Genomic DNA, 23295 nt, shown 5'->3' on the forward strand with positions numbered 1-23295 from the left:
GCTTTTGCTTATATGCCTCAGTCTTGTTGGAATTACTGAAAAACGGGCCACATTCGATCATTCAATATTGCACTTAATTTGAGAAAGTGCAACCGTTTTTCTACACCTAATTTTACTAGATTACCTACTCTATGTTGCAAATTCATGCTAGTAGTAACAACCCTCCCATTCCACCGTTCAAATGTTATCCAATGGTATATTTGCATTACATTGAAAATGACCAAAGTAATGTTCATTTACAAAAACACAAACGTGACTAAATAAAACCTATGGATGCATACAAAAAAGTAATAGTGTCAGAGAGAGAGCGACAGAGAGAGATTACAATGACGTGCAGTGCTATTCTTTTACTGTAGATGGCAGTAGCTTAGTTTGGAGAAGTCGAAACTGCAGAGTGTAGCTGTCCAGTAAAGAAGAAGGTGGATTGGTGTCATGGCGGCCAAGGTGAATCTTCGTCGAGCATTTTATGATAATCTCCCGGTGTTGTTGACTTTCCGATACTATTTGTACTCAGGCATTCAGCATGTGGGAATGCCGAGGTAAATGAAGTTGCTGACAGAATTTCGCCCTCTACTGTAGAGCGTGTTAATCTTCAAGTTCAGACGCACCAGCCTTGCTATTTCGAAAATAAAAAAGGCTGCATGCCAGGAGTAGTTACAGGTAGTTTTCAATTGAGTAAAAGAGTGCCAGCGTTAATAACGACAACAGTAACTACCGTATGTAGGTTTTTTTTGTAAAGTACATCGAATAGGTTTTAGAGTCAGAATCAGAAATCCCTTTATTGTCATTGTACTCAAGTGTGCAACGAGATTAGAGAGCTCGCCTCTCCAGTGCAATACAACAATATTTCAGTTAAATATATAAATTAGATAAATAAGAGAATAGTTAGTGCGATGGAAAATAATACTGAATAGGATATATAAAAACACATCACGTCGCTGTTCTGCAAGGTAAGGATGGTCGTGTGTGTGCGTGAGAGTTTAGAATGGATTTCTGCATAAATTGGTCATAAAATTGTTACCTGATCTTTTTCTTTTCGCTTCAAACGGCACACAAACAGTTGGCGATCTTAATGTTCAGTGTTTTACATTCAAACTTTTAACATTATGCACGCTGACTCAATTCTTGTCAATAACTGAAGGCATCACATTAAAATGGGCATTAACATATTTTTGTGCAAACTTACTAAAGCTTTAATTAGCACAAGAACTAGAAGAATTTTCTCAATTTCACACTTATTTGTAGTATTTTATATAAATATCAATATTAAAAATCTCTGGTGGTAAATATTAGTAGGCTGAGTTCAGCTGTTAGATAATTGCATCAGGGAGCAGGACAAAGTGGCCTAAATCACTAGATATCATAAGCAAATTTTGTTGAGCGGCTAGTGCATTTATGAAGAAGGCAGCTAGTAGCTGGGCGAACCAGTGTGAATTGAACGACGCATTGGACATTGACACGTCATACAAACGTTGCGGTAATGTGCTAGCTACAGTTTGGAGGAGAGCCAGCCTCACGCAAGGCCGGGGCTCCCTGATCAGTTTTGAAGGACCCACTGGGGATGCTGTGCTCCCCGCATTCCGAGTCCCCCACTCAGTGCCAAATTTTAGGATTTTAAAGAGCAGAGAGACAACTGCATCAGGAACAGTCAGTGTTATGGGTGTAACAAATTAGGGTTCAGTGATTGCCGTAACATTTGCCAGCTGTGCATTGTGCACATGTACACTAGTTAGCACTTTTGCTATGAATTTAAAATGAGACGCAAAATGCCAATTTTGACTCGCCGTTTGCGATACGAATCCGCTTATTTGGAGCCGGGATATATGCTTTTTTTTTTTTTTCTTCGATCTATCTTTGCGGCTGGGTACCAAATACCGGGCTGCGGTCAGGTGGGTCGAGACCAATGGGTTACCGTTCTTTGGTACTAGTGTTTCAAAACACCTACAAAAAATCTGATACTTGTTGGTGCAATGTAACAGAAAAAAAATTGACATGCAATTTAAATATATTAATTTTGGGTCCTGATAATGTGTTGGCACTTGTGGAAATATGTGTATGATGTTTGATGGTTTTAATAAATTTATAGTACACTATTTGTTTGAAAAGTTTTAAATGTTTTGCATGTTATTTTCCTAGGTGGCTATGGTGGCCATCCCGGCAGTGCTGGGTATAGCCTCCATTAGAGTGTACACCATTAGTGAAATGCCTGCTGAAGGCCTCATTACTCGAGAGAAGGTACCCCCCATCTCTTTTGAAGGAGGCCAATCCACACTTTGCCTTGTATGTCATAGTTGCACCGTAATAACATTAAAACCTTTTGTCCTTTAGCTGAACATCTACTCCCCAGTGACAAAGTCTGCTCAGGTCCAGCTTGCTTCTGATCGTCCAGGGCTGATCGAGGGTGGCCTCACAACTGCAAGACAAGGCCTACTACCCTTTGTTAATGTGGTGAAGGTACTCAGATCTCTCTTGAATCTGTGACGTGTATGTGTCATGGCCTGTCAATGTTTGAGTGCCCCGCCCCCTTTTGAGATCCAGAAATTGCACATTAATTTTGGAACATATTCAGTGGCCGTCATCCCCATCCGATTTTCTGATAAGTAAATGTGAAGTACCCTGAGGACAGAAATGAGCACATTTAAACGTAATAATCGTCCTCAGCTTTGAGTGACACCAGAGACAGAGGTGTTCATTTTACAACAGGTTCAGAATTGTTGTTGTATTGGTGTAGAACACTAATCATCGCGTCATTCTGAGAGATGTTTCTCAGCCTATGATCGCACTTCAGGTCAATTTGGACTTTTTTTAGGCCCATTTGTGACAGTTATCTGATTTTTTTTTTTGTTTTTATGCATTGTGAGCAGTACTATTTTTTTTAACTCCGTCATCTTTTGTTTGTGACATAAATCAGATATGTATGCAATCCATCTGCCCTATGAACTCTCATCCGTACACATTCGAGCCATATGTCAAAAGCCCAACATGCGCTCTGCGCAAGAGTACTTGGGAGTGAGACAGCTAACAGTCTTCCAAGAATCTGTAAAGATATTAAAAAAAAGTAAATTATATGAATTTGTTACATCGTTGTATGTTTCCATAACCTCAATTTAATTATATCTTCCCCAGGCAATGACAATGAAGATTTTCTATTCTATTTATGTTCACTCTCTGTAAAGCACGTTGTTACAGTTGTAGTTGTTTTAATGGTCTATCATCAAAGTTGAGATTAAGCCGTGCAAGTCTGCACACGGACCTGCATGCACTGCGAAACTGCTATTGGATCATCTTTGATTGGAGCGATTAGACATTTTCAGTTAATTGACATAATTCCATTGATTAAACATTGACGTGTTTAATATTCCTGTATCAACAGATTTATTCAAATGTGCCTATGCATTTATTGATCTATTGCTTGGCGCACTGGCCATCTTTCCATTAAGCTTCATGCAAGTCAGTTGCGTGTTTTGTGCTTAGTCCTTCTAACTAAACCATAATCAAACCAACCAACCAACGTGAGTAAAAACAATAACTTACAAATTGGTAATCAATACTGCTGACACAGTTCAAATTAAATATGTCAGTGTCATGAAAATTACAGTTGAAAAGTGAGAGACAGCTCATTTACTGTTCCATTTTGTTTTAGATGTGTACTATTACTTGAAAGATCCTCCACCGGGTTTCCTACCCAGGTTTGGCACCATCACCATGGCTGGCCTCCTTGGCATGTTCTTGGCACGCAAAGGTAACATCAGCACCAATCTCACATGCGCACACCCACGCATATACATAAACACACGCACACACTTTAACAGCCACTCATACACAGCCAATGGAGAGACTTTATTTTGAGATCTGCTGTTAAGCACATTACTCACAAGATTATATACTGTACCCTAACTACGTATAATCTATAATTCTTCATTAAATTCAACATTTTTTTTTCTTTATAATTTTCTTGTCATCTGTGCACCGGTAAAATTATAGAATCATCAGAAGCACTTCCCAAGGATAGAAAGCATTTACCGTAGTCACACATTTAGCATTTACACAAGCGGTGTGCCACATATTTGGGCCCATTAACCATGCGTGTGCTGATTTGCAAATGCATGTCAGGAGACTTGTGTGTGGCTCCGTAGCTACACATTCGGACCACATGGGGGCACTAATATTATACCAGCCCAGTACCACCAATATATACACCAATAACATGGGGGGGCTTTCTCTGCTATCCACCCATGGTCACGTACCATTTATTTGACATTATTTAAATTAAATTGGAATAAATGGAAGAATAAAGTGGAACTAATAAAATAAGAACAAATGATATAACCAGTGAAGCTAAAAAAAAATGAATGAAGCTTCTCCACACCTGCTAATTGCCACATTAACTACACTTCCCTTTATTGCATTCAGTAAACACCATTTTTTAAAATTGATTCATTAACTTTTTATTTATTAAACACTCACTGCACCAACCCAACCGGACTGCATCGGGTCATATGTCTGCTACACCTGTAGACTACGAGGGTCCCCTTTTGGTCTTAAAGTGTTGCTCCGGAGCCACACTCATATATTTTTTTTTGAAGGGAGTGTGGTGAAGACATTTCAGTATGTCCCATAAGGTTTCACAATCATGAAATAGCTTTACTAAGTTGGCTTCTTGTCTTTTTTGTTTTAGGAGCACTGAAAAGGAATGGAGCCACAAAGGACATCAACGAGAAGGACACAGGCGACCCTGTCCAAGTGGTTCACGGGAGCTCGTGAGCGAGGTGCGAAGAGGGCAGTTAGAGCTCGGAAATCTCAAGGCAACACACAGGACAATGAGACACAGTAGGCAGAGTGTCATTTGCCTTGGTATATTACACACACATACTTTTCAATTACGCGTAATGACGACACTTTGGTTTGTGTGGTGATGGTTGTGGTGGGGGGGGTTATGGCATTTTCACCGATGTTGCAGCTCGTGCCACTTTATGCGCCCTCTGTCAAGGGACATTTTTTTTTGTCGTTCATGTTACACTTAGATTCATTTTTATTCTTGTTACACCGATAGTGACAGCATAAAATACACAAAGTGTGTACAATTTATTTTACTTTTACTTTACTTTGTCGAGAGATAAACCATGTGATATTGTTTTTTTATTTACCGTATTTTCCGTTTCCGGCCCATAGAGCGCTCGTTAAAGTCGCAAATCTTCGCCTAAACAATCAAAGCGACTGCGCCCATTATATGGACAAAGTACCACTAGCGACCATCTACCCATTTACTCATTGGGTTGTTTGGAGTGCATGTTAGCACACCCTGCTGGACAAAGTGTGAGTCATCTATGCTTCAAATTGACCGTGACTATACATTATGTGACTATGGTGTTTGGGTGAAGGTGTAGGAGAAACTTGGTCAAAGGGCAGCTGTCCACAATGTTGTAGTCTGTCTTATCATTTATGTTATTGCCAGCAAGAAACGTCCCAGGTTTAGACAACAGACAAAAAGCCCAAAGCATAACAGCACATCTCTCTAAACAGCCATGTGATTGGCTGAGTCTGAGTGGCTCCCAGAAGCCAATGCTGGAATTGGCTAGGCTGAGTGGCTCCCAAGAAGCCATTGCTATAATCATTTTGTGTTATTTTTATTTCTTTTGGGTATATTGATGGCATGAGAGATACATGTTTTGTGTTAATCTTATTTCTTTTTTTTCATTGTTTGCTTGTATGCTGAGTTATTCTTTTGTTTTGATTTGAAACCGTGACTCTAAGGAGTGTGGTGACCAGTGAAGTCCCTCCCCTGACGTTGTCTAGCAGACTATTGCCAAGAGACCTTTTAATGGTTAGAGTCATTGCTAATGACAGTGATTGTTGATAGTGTCATGGCATCGGTCATTGGAATTAGGCAATTGCTTATGGTATTGAGGCAAAGCGAGTTGCCATCAGCTGAGTCAGCATTAGCAGCTGAGCTATTGCTGTGCTAATAGCAGCCTAGCTACAAGGTGGCGCGCCCAGTGTGTGCTTCAAAGACAGAAATGGCACCCTCAACACGTGTTGCACAGGGCGGCGCATCCTAAAAAATACGGTACCCTGGTTAAATTAAGATTTGTAAAAGTGTGTGATGCTTTAACTTCTTGAAATTTTATTAACCCTTAGATGCATGAGTGAGTGGACCCTTCACTATATGATATGATATGATAATTGTGAGTGGCTGACCTCTACTCGAGCACATAAGTACAGTGGAACCTCGGTTCTCGAACGACTCTGAGTTCGAACAAATCGGAGTCCGAACAAAAAAATAGAGAAAGTCTTGCTTCGCAGTTCCAACAAACACCGGAGTTCGAACGCCGGTATGACGCGTGAGTGCGTACGCGAGGGTGGGATGCTGAGCGGCGTACGGGTGTAGATCGCTCTCTTTCTCTCTTCGTGACCAACTGTTGTCGCGTGCGGACGTGCTGCGTTTTGCTCTCGCATTTTATATAGGTGTACGAAGTGTTTTAGCCCCTCATCATGCCTCCAAAGAAAGTCAGTGCAAGCTGCAAAGGAATGGTTTCGGTGTTCGAACAATTCGCTTTTCGAACAGGGTTCTGGAACGGATTATGGTCGAGAACCGAGGTTCCACTGTACCACTAACTGTAGGTGCTTCGGAAGCTGTTATTGAAGGTGCTTTTACTGATGTTGGGTAATTTGTTTTGGGTATATAGAATCTAAAGAGCAACAGTAGTTCATTGAAGGTGATTCACCTATTTCAATTGAAATATAGAATGTGAAATGCTATTCTACAGTTTTCGGAAGGTCCACCAAATTTAGTAATTTATATATTGTATTACTAGTGATGGTAATACTGTGCATATGCACTTTAATGGAGACATACTTTCGCTTATAGTGAGGTGATATTTCCTCCGTCAGCTGTTGGCCTATGTCTGTTTTGTTAATCGTGAGTTTACAGACGACACTCCCAGAATGCTCGGAAGACAATTGTTTTCTCAATCTAGTTTGTATAATCCAATGCCCATACATCAAAACTCAGTGTAAACTAGTTAAGTTTATCACCGGCCGCAGCACCTCATTATGTGCCAGATAGCAGTTTTTTTTTTATTTATTTTTTTTAAGCCAACTACATTTGACATACTGCAAGTTGTCATACTTGACAGACCATGCGTACCTGATCTGTCTGTGGTCAGCCTGGGGTAGGAGCATACCTGATGCTCCCTGTACATCTGAGAACTTTCAAATTTGTGAAAATACCCTTGGAAGACCTCTCACATTTTAAGAAAAGTTTAAGAAGTGTTTTTAGTCCCAGGCAAGGGTCACTACCATTTACACAAATATAACTAGATTCTTTAGGCTTTTTGTTTTCCCCGCCATGTAAAACTTGACCATCATGTTCTTGGTAAAAACCTACTAAATGGAGAGGCAGCAATTTTTGACCACAGCTGCATGAGAGTATGCAGAAAAAAAACTAAAAATGCCTAAAGTAGCACGCTGCAGAATATCGGTACGGCTCTGGTTATAAATTAGCCTTGACAACATGACATACATACACTGAGATTTATTACATAATAACTTTTGTCACCAATGGCGTTCATCCTATTCAGGGATGAAACCTGCTCCGGGTTAGGATCAGAAAGTGTTTACCACTGACCTAAAAGTCATGTAAAAGTCACCGTGCCTTGTAATATCTTATTGTGAAGGAGAACCAAAGCTGTACTTCTTTGGAAATGCTTTAATTTAGATGAGGTATCTTAGAATGCTTTGACCACTGCACACACAGCAGCATGACTTAATTGGAGAATAAGAGAAGTTGTTGATTCTCCATCTACGGCCCTGCTATTTGGTGGGAGGGGGAAATGTTTTAAAGCACCACATACTATTTATTAAATTTTTTTTCTTCAGCCTCGTGAAATGTCACTAATCTCCACACGGTGCTTCTGTTTTGACTGCGTTGTTCTGTGTGTTAAATATTTAAGATGGATTAGACAATCATCAATATCTCCCCACTAATGGCTGAGCACCTCAGTTTGATAGAATTTTACATGGTTGTGAACCTACCAGATGTTTGACATTCTTGGTCAAGCAGTCTGCAATAAAGTCAGTACGGCCCAAGTTGCGTGCCCTTATACATTGTCAAAAGCATTGTAAATGTAATTCCAAGGAAAACAAGCCGAACTAATCTTATATACAACTCTGGCACAGAAAACACTCATTTTTCTTTTCCTTTTTTTTTTGTTTTTGTTTTTAAATTATTGCAGTGTTGCAAGCGTATTACATAGCAGAAGTTTGGTCTTGTGATTCTGAATGTTTTACATTGCAACAGCGTTGAACGTGTGAAGCATGCTCAATTACTTTTAGAAACTGTTAAATTGGACCTTGAAGTTGTATTCTGAGTTCTAAATGAGAAATGTGTTGCAGTGTTTAGAACGTGTTAGCAGTAACTCTTGTGCTTTGTTCCAAAGGCAACTATCCTCAAGCACTAGAAGACTTCCAGGAATGTTTGGCTCTGCAGCTCAAACATCTTCCTCCTCACAGTCGTCTGCTGGCTGAGACCCATTACCATGTTGCCACAACCCTGTGCGACATGGATCAGTACAGCCAGGCCATTCATTACTACAACAGCTCCTTACAAGTGATTGAGAGCCGCCTGGGTAAGACTAATTTCTTTGTTAGTTTTATACTACACCCCCCCCCCCCTCACGCGCCAAAGTAAAGATTTAATATGTAAAGGCTATATAATAGACCTGGAGTTGAACACAATATAGTTGAAGGGCTGACCCTAGTCTTTGTCTAGCTATGTTGCAGAACTTGGTAGATGCAGCAGATGGCACCGAAGGGACAAAGGAGGCTACAGCTGAGATGGAAGAACTGAAGCAGCTTCTGCCTGACATTGGAGAAAAAAATCAAAGACGCTAAAGAAACCCAGAAAATGGCCAGTGCTGCCTCGGAGGCCATCCAACAGACCCTTGTAGGTCCACAGTCAAATAAAATGCTCAACATTTTGTCCTTTATTTTTCATATTGACTTGAAGGGTCACATTGACCTTTTTGTTTATAAACCATTTGGGGTGGGTGATAAACATCGCCCTCGACATTGAGTGTTAATACTGTCTCGGGGCCATTGATTGGCTACAAATTACGAGGAAGTGAAATCCTCATTCGGTGAATCCGCGTGCATGGTTTAAGTCACGTGGCTCTGTAGCAGCAGCTTAGCAAACATTTATTTTTATTTTTTTCTCTCTCAAATATGGACAAGTCTCCCATCTTGGCAAGTAATTTAATAGAAAGACGCAAGCCTGGAAGCGATTCAGCATTGGATAAAACTGACATTGCTCAAAATTACAATATAAAAATGTGCTGCTGTGACGGGCAGTTCCCTGACAATTCTATTCCACCACAAACCATTTGAAGGTCTAGGACTCCACAAGCACATCTACTGCTAAAGAAATATATTTGAGCAATACACTCATGAAACTCTCGACAAGTTGAGTCCCATTGACAGAGCAAGTGAACGGTGGCAAGCCCTCACCAACCCATCGCTAAAAATGTATGCGAAGGCTACATCTTTGCCGAGGTTCTTTCACGCGTGCCTTGCCGGAGTTCAAGATGGATGGGGTTGGAACCCACCAGGTGTCAGGCCAGATCCAGATAGTTGACCATTTTACGGTTGTATTTACATTTTTACACAAAATTTGCTTCTCATTTAAGTTTGTCCATTTTTAAAAAGTGGCAATATATTCATTACCTAACAAATGTAAATGCACCCGAATTAGCTTAGAGCTAGTTTTCAACTTCAGTCAACTTGCCTTATGATAAACACGATAGTACAAATAAATAATAGACAGAGCATCAGGCATCATCAAAAAGCATTAATAAATACAATAAAAGGCTAAATTAATACCAAATACAAACAATGAAACAGAACTGCTATTCATAGTAGTCTTGCTAGTGGTTACCTAGTTGAGCATAAACAAGCCAGACCTTTACGTTAAACTTGATATGATGGAAACTGGTTGATTGTGGGGCTGTATTATATTGTTGTGATGCTCTGAATGAGAATACTGCTGGACTGGATGATGTTCTTGAAAATGGAATTGTATCATCTCTTTATCAGCACCTCTGGTAGCTGATTAGAATTTTCCAAAATTGGATAGTGGAAGAGGAGCGGAACAATGTAATTAATTTTATGAAGTGACTCCAGTGGCTTCAGTACTGTGGTCTGTGCATTGGACAAGCTTAACATACAGGATGAGATGTGGCACTCAATGATAAAAAAAAAAAAGTTTATTGCTGCTGTTGACAGTGTGTCTCTAATATGCAAATTTGAAAGTGAACTTTATTTTCTTGCAAACTTTGAGTGCTCTAAAGCTGAGATTTGTGTCCACGTTGATACCCAAGTATTGGTCTTCTGTAACGCTTTGTACCTTCACCCCACAGACAAAGATGTCTGGATTTGTAAATGAATTGTTTTGGGAAAAGAACAGAGTTCAATAAGGTTTGACTGTAAACAGCATTGATTCAGCCAAGATGTAATTTCCCGAATTGCATCAGTTAGTTTAGTTGCAACCTCCCCTGATGTCATCCGATGCTCCAGAATAACTATCATCTGGGAGAGATCATGTCTTTAATACACTTGCTAAATAAAAGTAAGTGGCCATAGTACAGAGTCTTGTGGAATGCCAGTTATCTGTAAAACCATTGTATACATGATTAGCTGTTTTGACTACCCAGGAATGAGATGTGAAGTTAGGATTTTATTAGTCTAAGATAGTCTGTAGAAAAAATTAAGTAGTTTCTTTCATAGAACTGAGTGATTAAACGGGTCGTCGACACTGCTCTTGACCTATGTGGCTGCAAATTATATTTCTTCAAGGGAGGTTTTGCCCCAGGTTGTCTGAACTGTTTTCTTGGAATTATGGCTTTTTATAAAACGGCGTCTTGCTTTGCCCCATAGCATTTATCACACTTAAACCCACCACCATAATTTTATGAAGCACATCCGCTCTTCAACAATTCAGCATAATCTTTAGCAAGCATTGTCACATAATTTTAGAAATGGTTCAGCAATCTGATACATTTTGATACACACATTTTCCCACTTAAGTCGATTTAGCTTCATGGCAACGCTTAAATTGAAAGCAATAAAAGTACTTTTGCATCCCGAAATAGGTGTCGGAGAGCAGAAGCCAGCATTGTTGCTTTAGATACACAATTGTGTAAACAAGTGCCGTAAGCATAATACAAAAGTCAGACTAGCCAACAGATTATATAAAAGAGATGTTTGACTATAACTTAATGTGTTACTTGTGGATTGTTTGCCCAACATGCGGCGGCACGGATGTTGACTGGTTAGCACGTTGGCCTCAGTCATGGGTTTGATTCTGTGGATGGTGTTTCGTCTATGTGTGCCCTGCAATTGGTTGGCAACTAGTTCAGGGTGTCCCCCACCAACTGCCCGAGATAGCTGGGATAGGCTCCATCACCCCCGCGACCCTTGTAGGAGAATCGGTACAGATAATAGATGTAAGGATGCCCAACATGTCTCCTCTGCCTGACTGTGTAGACTCTGTTGCCATTTTTAAATCTTGGGTCGTCATTAAGGAGAGAATTAAATAAATTGTCCAAAATATTCACAAAAATCAATTAAAACAACCTATATAGCATAGGTGTCAAACTTGAACTTGAACCGGTCTGCCACATTTCATACGGCCCGCAAAGACCATCTTCATGTCACGTGCTAAATTATTAAAATTGCAAGTTGTCTTCACTGTTAAATAAAATGTGCCGTATTTTCCGGCCCATAGGCGCTCTTTAAAGTCCCGAATCTTCTCCCAAAACGCGCCTTGTAAAGCACCTTGTAAAGCGACGCGCCCATTATATCTACTAAGCATCACTCGCGACCATCAACCCTTTTACTCATTGGGCTGTTCAGAGTGCATGTTAGCATAGCCTGCTGGACAAAGCCTGAGTCATCTATGCTGCTAATTGAACGTGACTTATACATTAAGTGACTATGTGTTTGGGTAATGGTGTAGGAGAAAGCTGGACAAAAGGGCAGCTGTCCACAATGTTGTAGTCTGTCTTATCATTTATGTTATTGCAAGCAAGAAACGTCCCAGGTTTAGACAACAGACCAAAAGCCCAACGCACAACAGCACATCTCTCCAAACAGCCATGTGATTGGCTGAGTCTTAGTTTCTCCCAGAAGCCATTGCTGTTTAGCTAAGGCTGAGTGGCTCCCAAGAAGCCATTGCTATAATCTCTTTGTGTTATTTTTATTTCTTTTCGGTATATTGATGGCATGAGAGATACATGTTTTGTGTTAATCTCATTTCTTTGTTTCATTGTTTGCTTATAAACTGATTTTTTTTTTTTTTTTGAAACCGTGACTCTAAGAAGTGTGGTGACCAGTAAAGTCCCTCCCCTGACGTTAATGAGTAGACTGCTGCTCTGTCACCCTGTATGAAGCTAAATAGTTACACAGTGACTCCTGACAGACCGCTCGTCACTTGTCTCTCTTCTGGGTTGACACCTCTGGTACAATGGACCTGTTGCTGCTTCTGGCGTTAATAGCGGCGCTGACCGTGCTGGCTACACTGGCGGCGATGACGGTGCTGATGTCGCTGGCGCCGTTCGTGGGAATGCTGATACTGCTGGCATTGCTGTCGCCGCTGTCACTGCTGTCGCAGATGAATTTGCGGTTGCTACTGCTGCTGCTGATGCTGCCGCTGCTGCTGCCGCTGCTGCTGCTTCCGCTGCTGCTTCCGCTTCTGCCGTCATTGCTAATGCGCTGATGTTCCTATAACTGTTGCTGATGCTGTCTCCGCTGTTGTTGCCGCTTTTACTGTTGCTGTTGTTGCCGCTTTTACTGTTGCTGTTGCCGCTGGTGTTGCCGCTGGTGCGGCCTTTACTTTATGAACGTCTGATTCTTTCATAAACTTCTCTCAAGTCACCAGTATTTTATTTATAAAACACTTTAAACAACGTATAACAACCATTTTATGAGTGCTGTACATTGAGCAAAAATAACAACAAACAATAAAACAAACTAATAATGAAGACAGTGAAAAGTACAAAAACAGTAAAACCAAAACCAAGTCGCACGCTGCTGAGTCAAAAGCCAAGGAACAAATGGGTTTTCCGATTAATTTTAAAGATGGGTAGCAAGTTATGTGACTGGCACTTTAGCCTTCCGGTAAAATGTTCTGAACTCACAATGTATTCTTCTTTGTTTGTCATTGCATTTGTCTTGTTGGCCACCAGGAGGTGCCACTTTTACACCAGATCCTGCACTCTTGGACTTCGGCCAGTCCAGTCCTGAGGATGAAGACCTGTACAGCACTCGCTGATAAAACTGGCTATCACACATCTCATCCAGATTGACACACACTGTTATCACACAGCCGAGAGCATTTTTTTTCGTCAGAAAACGCTAAAATTCCTGCCGCAACATTTTACTTTGTTGAGTAAAAACCAAAAACATTGGGTTTAGATATTTCTGTGGAAGAACAGATGTGTGCGTGTGTCCTACAGATGGCCGACTGTGTAATTCTGACACTCAGCAACTATTTGCTCATATGCTGCAGTCCTGATTGCACAATGCAGCTCGGAAACATGTTGAACAGTTGGAATGCTCTATGCCATCTAAAATGATCATGAAAAAAGGATGGATCTAAAGTTGTGCAATTCTTTTCGCCAAAAAATGTCTTCACTTTTTGAGCAAAGAAGTGAAATAAAGCTATATTTTTCATGGACTCATGTTCGAGTGTGTTATCTCCTTCCACAACAATCAATTAACCACAATTTCTATGAATAGAAACTGTTGTGGGTAGTTCATTTTGAATTATATAAGAGAAGAACGCTGAGGCAGGCTTTGACTGCCTGAGCAAACACAAATTTGGACAGTGCTTACCTGCTTTTATTTGCACAATCAAACAGGATAAGACTGAGACAAAAATTGTGCAGTAGAGGGAAAGAAGCCTTTTATGGAGGCATAGATAAAATTCTCCTCTTAAAAAAAACCCTAATAGCTCATAAAAAAAAACTACTGTATATTTTTACCTCATAAAATAAAGATGGACCAATTTGTATTCATTTAAGTTTAGATTACCGTATTTTTACGGCGCAACACCTGTTGAGAGTGCTATTTTCTGTCTTTGAAGCACATACTGGGCGCGCTGCCTTCCAAGGCGCTAGCTCGGCTGCTATTAGCTTAGCTATTGTTAGCTTAGCTACTCGTGCTGGCTGCTGTGATCTTAGCTACTCGCGCTGGGCCTTTGCGCTATTGAAATTGCACCATTTCTTTGACAGTTACCATAAAACCATCGACAATCGCTGTCACTGACAACAACTTGAACCAATAACAAGTGTCTTGCCAATAGTCAACATTAGGGGAGGGACTCCTTAGAGTCACGGTTTCAAATCAAGACAAAAAAAAACTCAGCATAGAAGCAAACAAGGAAACAAAGAAATAAGATTAACACAAAACATGTATCTCTCATGCCATCAATATACCCAAAAGAAATAAAAGTAACACAAAATGATTATAGCAATGGCTTCTTGGGAGCCACTCAGACTCAGCCAATCACATGGCTGTTTAGAGAGATGTGCTGTTATGCTTTGGGCTTTTTGTCTGTTGTCTCAACCTGGGACGTTTCTTGCTTGCAATAACAAATGATAAGACAGAGTACAACTTTGTGGACAGCTGCCCTTTTGTCCAGCTTTCTCCTACACCATCACCCAAACACCATATTCGCGTAATGTATAGTCACGGCTGGCTTGAGTGGCCCTCAAGAAGCCATTGCTATAATCATTTTGTGTTACTTTTATTTCTTTTGGGTATATTGAAGGCATGAGAGATACATGTTTTGTGTTAATCTTATTTCTTTGTTTCCTTGTTTGCTTCTATGCTGAGTTTTTTTTTGTTTTGATTTGAAACCGTGACTCTAAGGAGTGTGGTGACCAGTGAAGTTCCTCCCCTGTCATTGTCTACTCGACTCTTGCCAATACCCCTAATGGGCGGAGTCATTGTTAATGACGCTGATTGTCAGTTGTGAGATAACATCTGTCATTGAGATGGGGCGATTGCCTATGGTATTGAGGTAAAGTGAGATGCAATTGACTTTGTCAGCGTGAATAGCCGAGCTATTGCCATGCTAACCGCAGCGGAGCTACCTCCTTGTGTGGCGGCGCGCCCAGTGCATGCTTCAAAGACAGAAATAGCGCCCTGGTATTTAAGAGAAGAAAGCTGAGGCAGGTTTGACTGCCTGAGAAAACACAAATTTGGACAGTGCTTACCTGCTTTTATTTGCGCAATCAAACAGGATAAAAATGAGACAAAAATTGTGCAGTAGAGGGAAAGAAGCCTTTTATGGAGGCATAGATAAAATTCTCCTCTTAAAAAAAAACCTAATAGCTCATCAAAAAAAACTACTGTATATTTTTACTTTATAAAATAAGGATGGACCAATTTTTATTACCGTATTTTCACAGTCATAGGATGCGCTGCCTCAAAGGGCGCAATACCTGTTGAGGGTGCTATGTCGGTCTTTGAAGCATATACTGGGCAAGCCGTAGGCGCTAGCTCGGCTGCTGGGATAGCAATAGCTCGGGTGCTCACACTGACACAGCCGGTTGTATGTAACTCACTTTACCTCAATCACATAAGCAATTGCTCCAGTTCAATGACACATACCATGACACCATTGACAACCACTGGCATTAACAATGATTCTGCACAGTTATAGGTGTAATGGCAATTGTCTGCTTAACAACGTCAGGGGAGGGACTTCACTGGTCACGACACTCCTTAGAGTCACGGTTTCAAATCAAAACAAAAAAAAACTCAGCATACAAGCAAACAATGAAACAAAGAAATAAGATTAACACAAAACATGTATCTCTCATGCCATCAATATACCCAAAAGAAATAAAAACAACACAAAAGCCACTCAGCCTTAGCTAATTCCAAGCAATGGATTCTGGGAGCCACTCAGACCCACAATCCCATAGCTGTTTAGAGAGATTTGCATGGCTGTTTAAAGACATGTGCTGTTATACTTTGGGCTTTTTGCAGTCTGTTGTTTAAACCTGGGACGTTTCTTGCTTGCAATAACATAAATGAGAAGACAGACTACAACATTGTGGACAGCTGCCCTTTTGTCCAGCTTTCTCCTACACCATCACCCAAACACCATAGTCACATAATGTATAAGTCACGGTCAATTTCAAGCATAGACAACTCTCACTTTGTCCAACAGGGTGTGCTAACATGTACTCCAAACAGATTATTGAATTGAAGGATTGATGGTCGCGAGTGGTACTTTGTCCATGTAATAAGCGCAGTCACCTTACAAGGCAGCTTTGTGCTAAGGGGAAATTTTGGAACTCTAGAGTGCGCCTAATGGCTGCTCGGTCTTTGAAGCACATATTGGGCGCGCTGCCTTCCAAGGTGCTAACTCGGCTGCTGTTAGTTCAGTTATTGTTAACTTAGCTAGTCGAGCTGTGTGCTGTTATCTTAACTACTCGCGCTGAGCGGTGTGCTGTTATCTTAACTACTCGCGCTGGGCCATTGCGCCATTGAAATTGCACCGTTTCTATGACAGCTACCATGAAACCATTGACAATTGCTGTCACTGACAACAACTTTAACCAATGACAAATGTCTTGGCAATAGTCAACGTCAGGGGAGTGACTTCACTGGTCACCACACTCCTTAGAGTCACGGTTTCAAATCAAAAGAAAAAAAAAACTTAGCATAGAAGCAAACAAGGAAACAAAGAAATAAGATTAACACAAAATATATCACCCTGGTCTTAGTTAGACTTTTTTATTTGATTCTTAAAGATCCATTACTTATATGTGTGATATTGAAAAAAATGAATGTAAATGACACAAAATATGCCTCTTCTCAAACAAAGTATTCAATTCAGAAATAACCACATGCCAGGAAGAAAGCTGCTGCCGCGTTATACGCTTAAAGTAGTTGACATAGCTGCTTTCATTCACCGGTGACAACCAGCCAGATCAGGTTTATCATTCAATGAGCTGACCTAAACTGCACCACTAGGTGGAAGGAGAGGATGTTTGGACATTGAGTAAAGTTGGGACCATTCTCAGTTCAGCTACATAACAGACATGTCCACCATTTTTGGAGTTACTCATCTGACACCTCATTGCTTTTTTGCTCTCATCTTTCAGTCTCTTTATGCTCTGCTTTTTTCTGTTTCCTCCTTTCACTCCCAATCTTTATATCCTTGTTTAAAAACCCGCTTTTCCTCACGTTGACACCCACCTGTCCCACACACCCTACTTACCCATGTCTACAAAGTCTAACCTCCTCCACACTTATGACCAATTGCCCCGTTCTGTCAGCTCCATGAGCCTCATGCGCTCCACTCCGTCTCCCCATCCTCTACCAATGAGTGCCTCCACCTCCCCTATCCATCCACAGATGGTCTCTTCCACCTCCCCTCTTCCTCTACAGGTCAATTCTTCTAGCCCGTTCCCAGAGCCAAAGCATGGATGGCATTTTTCCAGCGAGTCCACGCACTCCCACTCATCTGCAGAAGATCAGCGTGGAGAGGGCTTGGGCATGGGCACAGGAACAGGCAGCACCAGTACCCACTCCTCAGGTTGCCGGTCTTCACACCGTGAGCGTCGCTCCTGGCAGGACCTCATTGAGACCCCTCTAACCAGCGCAGGGCTGCATTTCCTCCAGACAGCACCGGGAGAGAGCGATTATGGTGGCCTAATGGGGAGCATGGCTGGTGAGATGGGGCTGTACGGAGGACTTGGCAGACAGGGCATGTCGCCAGAGAGACGCAGGCAGGCTACGTTGCCAGTACGAAGGCATCACGCTGCAGAGAGAGACAGGGATCGAGATGGGCCTTTCCCGCTGGAGCGCGGTCCACACACACACAGCTACACACACCGACGTTCCCATAAGCAGCGCAGTCAGAGTCTGCCGAGGAATAGGGACCCATTTGGAGGGAAGCTGATACACTCATCACCTCACATGGAGGAGAGAAGTGAAGATGAGGAGGCAGAGAGGCAGGCCGCAGATATACTCGAGGGTGAGGAGGGTAAGTACATTACACCTTGTCTTTATTATAAGAAATGATAATGAATGATACAGTATACTGTACTGTTGTGCTCAAAGATATCCAAAATAATAGGTGTGCATAATTTTGACTGATTGAATTGAAATTCGTTATGAAAATAAAAAAAACAATTCTTCTTTCCCAAACAGGAGTGTACTGTAGTGCTTCTTTACAAAACGAACTACCGACCTGACATGCTATTACGATCAATTTGAACATGCAACCTGTTAAAGAAATTTAAGTTTGTATGTTCATCTGTTAGTTTTGTTGTTTAGTTTGTTGTCAGGTTTAAAAGGTCCTGACGCCTTCATTAGACTGAATTAAATGCAGAGAACCAGAGGAATAACCAGGGAAAGTTTTGTCTTTTCTCCATCGCGGATGGGAGGAGAAGCCAGGAGGTGAAATAGGCGTCTTGCCTGTTCAATCTCCCGCACTCTCACTGACTTCTTCGCCCATCCCTCTGGACTTTATTCAGAGAAAAACGAAACTTTTGGAAAGTGAAACTTAAACAAGCGTGTGGGTGTGTCAGTTGTGCGCATGTGTGCTGAAGCAATGATGTGCGTGTCTGTGAGTGTGTGTGTAATTATCATTGATACAAATAGTGTATAAAAAACATGATTAAAAATACACAAACTATTTACATACTCTCACATTTGTCATCTTATCAAGTTTCAAACTATAACTAATCTTACAGGCCCCCTTTGTTGCACATGCATTCGTATCTTTCTGGCCTCAAATTGAACTTTCCTATGGGTGCCAGGTACGGCTCCATTGCAGATGTGACTCCCCAACGTTAGATCCCTTTTCTGTAGGCACCTTCCTTGGGGCGTTGATGACACCTGTTCAAATGGCTAACCCTTAGCAGATAAAGTGAGACTCACTCGCTTCTAAGGCCGTAACTTATGAATTAGGGAGGTTCAGCACAAGGCTTGGTATCTCGAAAGCAACAATATCGTCATGGCCAGAAAGATAACTTGTATGTGTCAGGCCTTGTGAAAATACACCATACACCAAAAGATGTCTTGTAATCTGAAACCATTAGAATAGGCTGGAAGAGTGTGATGGAGTCAAATGTCAAGTTTCCCATTCTGTATTGCATATTCAAATTGCTTATGCTGATGCAAATAAAAACCATGTGTGCAGTCGAACGCGCTGGCTTCGCCTCGGAGTTTGAGGGCTGCCATGCGCGTAAATGACAGACAATCTTGGCTGGTTGATTCATTTGTTCAGGCTTGTTTTGATAGAAACATCCTTAACACAACCCCACACCCCAAGAAAAAAAAATCAACTCTTAACAGAATATCTCTTTTCTGCTTCCCCCCTGGCTACCTCAGACTTGCGGGAGTTGAGAGTTGAAAGCAGAGAAAGGAGGGTTTCAGAGGGGAGAGAGCGACGGGTGTCAGACGGACGTGAACCTGAGCCATTGGATGGGCTAGAGCAGCTGTACCGGGCCCTTGAACAAGCCAACGTCACAGCGCTAGGTGACCCGAGACCCTGTAGCAGGCAGGAACTTCGACGAGGTTTCACTCACAGAGTCAGGGACCCCCTTCTGAACGACAGACTGCACCGCGTCAGAGCGCTCCGCAGCACCTTGAAGGTAGCAAGGAGAGAGGAATTGTTTCCAGAAAATTTTGAATGACAGTAGAGTATAGACACTCATCAAGGAGGAGGAATCCTAATTTGGAACAGCACCAAAAATGTAACCATTTTATAATGTTAATCAGACGCCTGCTCTTTGTCTGGATCTGCACCAAAATGAAATGTCTTCTTCCTTGGCTGATGTTCCGCCTCTCTACATTGTTTTATGGGAAGCAATCAAGCCTTTTTTTTTTGCGTAATCCTGCTAACTAACCAACTACACTACAAGAGCTGTCATTAGAGTGCAGACTTCAGCCAAGGCCGAATGATCCTAATTTAGGTCAGTACCAAATTACTGTTTACACCCTTATAAAGTACAATGGCGCCTCCCAAGTTGTCGTTTCTGGCATACAGTTTGACCTCCGATTTTGTTCAGAATCAGATATTTTCTTCTAATTCACCTTTATACAGTAAATCTTTAAACTGAATTTGGGAGTTGCACTGTAGTTACAATATGCCTTTCTTAATAAGATTCATGTAACATTAACCAGCAAACAAAAATTCCTTCTTAAGTGAAAAAACCTTGGAAGCTTTGCACCTTCATGCAGATGCATTCAGTAATTTAATCGATTCTATTGTGGCTCGTAGCTGACTCCTCCACAAAATTTTGTAAAAAAAAAAAAAAGAAAATGCTGAAGGTGTTTGTGAAATTCTGATAACAAACCCAAAACTCCTTGCCTACCTAACTGGTAAATTCTCCTCCAGGCCAAAGAGTCTGAGCTGGCGGTAATCTGCGCTCTTTTGGAAGACCCTGGCCTTTGCTCCCAGACCTTCAGAGAATGGAAACAGTGGCACAGTGAGCTCTATTCCGACATCTGTCAGCTCAGCACCGGCACCAATGGCCAGGAAGATCTCTCCCCGCTGAGCGTTCCCATCATGACCCACACACACTCCTTTATTGAGACCCATGTGTGAGATAGAGAACAGGACTGGACACTATCTATCGCTCTCTCACACTTTTTGTCAAACACACACACACGCAGACACCCCCACACACACCAACACACTTTGTAAAGTGTAAATATAGAGGGAACAGTCTGGAATGAGTGTGAGTGTACTTTTGATAACTCTGAGGACCCCACAGGGTGCCTGCTGCATGCCTGAACAGAAACCATTAATCTTCCTTTGTCCGTGGAACTCAGCATAAAGTCCACATGCCTGTCAAGAAGGAAATGGGAGATAATGGGTATGTTTGGACATGTTACTCTAGTGTACATGTCCTTTGTATACTATATTTAGTTTCTGTTCTAAATCTGATTGATTTTAGGGTGGAGGGGTATCTTTGTAGCAGCAATACAGAGGAAATCTTTTCACCACAGCACTGTACTTTTGTACTAATGAACTTGCACCCAGAGCCACCAATCCTACCCTTTCACTGTTTTGCTTTGATTTTCTCCCTGCATATCATGACGATAGCGCTATTATTCCAAGTTGATCTGACAGGGCAGTGTGGGAAAAGTAAGCGCAGTGACTTTTGTATAAAGACTGTGAAAGGTTGCCATTAATGCTGTCTCTTTACCAATGAAAACAACTGCTACAGTCAAACAGGAACCATTTTCTATACACACAATTTCAAACTGTGAAAATGTTTATCTGCACAAGGAGTTTAGCTCCTCTGTTTGTGTGCAAATCTACTGTTTAATTTTTAGTTTCTCAGCAACACTATCTCTGTTCTCCATCAGCTTCTCCTTCCATTTTTAATTTGTTTGTTTCTTCTCTTTCTGAGATTGTGTATATGTGTATGCTACTGTGTATACTAATGTAAATGTTTGTGTTCCACTACCACTGTGATTTGCTTTTGGAGAGAACACTGAGAGTATGTATTTGAAAGTGTGCACATTTTTGTTTCGTTAAACTGTGATGGCAAGCGCCATTTTTAAAGGAGTCAGTCACTGCAAAGAATGCACTTTCTATGTATTTTCATCTTATTGGAAACATCGCAGGGTCTGTCTTATTGGCCTCTACCATTGCTGTTCAAAATATCAGGTAAAGGCATCTCATTTTCTGAAGATTTATGTACAGTTGACTAATATATTTAAGCATAGACAAATATATAACTATATTTACGTTTTGTGTCATGAATATAATGTAAAGTATGACGTATTCTATGCCAAGGTTTTGCGTTGTATCCCTCTTAACACTGTTGCTGTCGATGCAGTTGAACTCAGAGCAACCCTGACATCAATTAGAGTGACTTTTATTTGATTTTTTTTGGTGAACAGAAACATAAAGATTGACCCATAGACATTCTCCTGGTTTGGCATTGCATGAAAAGGCCTGGGACTGATTTAGTTGGACAGGGTAAAATAATGTGGATCATTTTTATCAGTTCTTATATACTACTCCGTATATTTGCAGGACTGATTGACTTGTAGCGCATGATACACACAAGAGTACCATTGAAGTATGATTTTGACTTTTGTGTTTTGAGATTCGAGGACTTCCTGTGTTAAGACATGCATTGCACAGCAACTGGAAGATGGGGGTGGACAGTCTATAAAATCAGCATAGGATGCATTCCCTCGCATCCTAAAAGGAAGTGAAAAGAATTTAGTTTATGCACCTCAGAGTGAGCCGAAGTTACAAACTTACTGTCACAAGAAAAGCTTGTTCACACTCAGTTTTTCAATATATTAGTTATGTCTGCCCTACATCGGGCTAAGGACTCAACAGTGCCCCCTGGAGTGAACAACTCTCAATCGTGTAGCACCGACTGCATCAAGCACTATATTTAGGTATGCTTCACCTTCTACTGTCATTCTTTTAGAATAGCTTTTGTTTGTATCATCATCTTACACGCTTGTGAAATATCAAACACACCCCCAATATAAAGTTGTGTTTTTTGAATGGTTTATTTGAGAGTACCACAATGAAACTAAATGATGCAAGCACTTTCCTTGTGCCTCCCAACCCTCTCTTTGGCAACATCGTCAGTCTATACCGGACTTCCTACATACACATAGCTGTAGACGAATGGGAATGCAGTCTTGGTCTGCAGATGTCTCATCATTGTTTAGTTTGTTCTCGTTTTTCCCCCCACCTGCTACTCAGCGATACAACAACTTGACTGTAGACATACAGAAGACAAGTTCTGATTTGTGGCCACAGACTGTGTTATCACCCCCTCATCTTTGTGTGTGTAGACCTGCAGAACCAGGCCGAAAAGGGAGATTCACTGTGTGTCCTTTCAGGGGTGTACACCTCATGGTACATTGCACAGGTGTGTAAGATGTAAGTTGCACTGCGACATAAAAAAGGAACATATTGCTCTTTTTCAAGGATGATATTAACTTACTTTAATTCTGTACAATAAACGGACTAAAGATGTTATTAATAAAAACAGACAAGTACATTTATTCTTCCTAAAGTAGCCTTTTTTGTTTCATATATATGCGTATATATTACAAAAAAATACAGATTGTAAGTTGTTAAACTTTGACTCCAATAAACTGAATCCTCTGCACTATGAGCTTGCTTTTGCTTATATGCCTCAGTCTTGTTGGAATTACTGAAAAACGGGCCACATTCGATCATTCAATATTGCACTTAATTTGAGAAAGTGCAACCGTTTTTCTACACCT

At 41.2% G+C, this 23295-nt stretch overlaps 1 protein-coding gene across 8 annotated transcripts; it reads left to right on the top strand.

Moving 5' to 3' along the window:
* The first annotated feature begins 324 nt into the window (after positions 1-324).
* Positions 325-23180, top strand: LOC148337900 (uncharacterized). Of its 8 annotated transcripts, none has more exons than XM_088293694.1 (9): positions 325-444; positions 2137-2235; positions 2329-2450; positions 3644-3742; positions 4679-4854; positions 8439-8627; positions 8771-8944; positions 19411-19994; positions 20420-23180. In XM_088293694.1, exons 1-7 carry the CDS (start codon positions 433-435, stop codon positions 8890-8892), a joined length of 819 nt encoding a protein of 272 aa, XP_088149820.1. In that variant the 5' UTR covers positions 325-432; the 3' UTR covers positions 8893-8944; positions 19411-19994; positions 20420-23180. The 8 variants fall into 8 exon arrangements, with proteins under 8 accessions (XP_088149820.1, XP_088149817.1, XP_088149824.1 ...); XM_088293691.1 differs by having other exon boundaries at positions 19411-19673; XM_088293698.1 differs by having other exon boundaries at positions 4679-4830; positions 19411-19673.
* The last annotated feature ends 115 nt before the right edge of the window (positions 23181-23295 follow it).

Source organism: Idiotropiscis lumnitzeri, chromosome 4 (assembly GCF_059441095.1).
Source record: "Idiotropiscis lumnitzeri isolate Australia: NSW breed Sydney's pygmy pipehorse chromosome 4, RoL_Ilum_1.0, whole genome shotgun sequence".
In the NCBI taxonomy this organism is placed as follows: domain Eukaryota; kingdom Metazoa; phylum Chordata; class Actinopteri; order Syngnathiformes; family Syngnathidae; genus Idiotropiscis; species Idiotropiscis lumnitzeri.

Bases quoted from the DNA above. Each gene is read 5' to 3' on its own strand.
- LOC148337900 (XM_088293694.1), top strand. The intron at 2,451-3,643 runs GAAGGTACTCAG...ATTTTGTTTTAG, and splicing joins CTACCCTTTGTTAATGTGGT to ATGTGTACTATTACTTGAAA. The intron at 8,628-8,770 runs GTAAGACTAATT...GTCTTTGTCTAG, and splicing joins AGTGATTGAGAGCCGCCTGG to CTATGTTGCAGAACTTGGTA.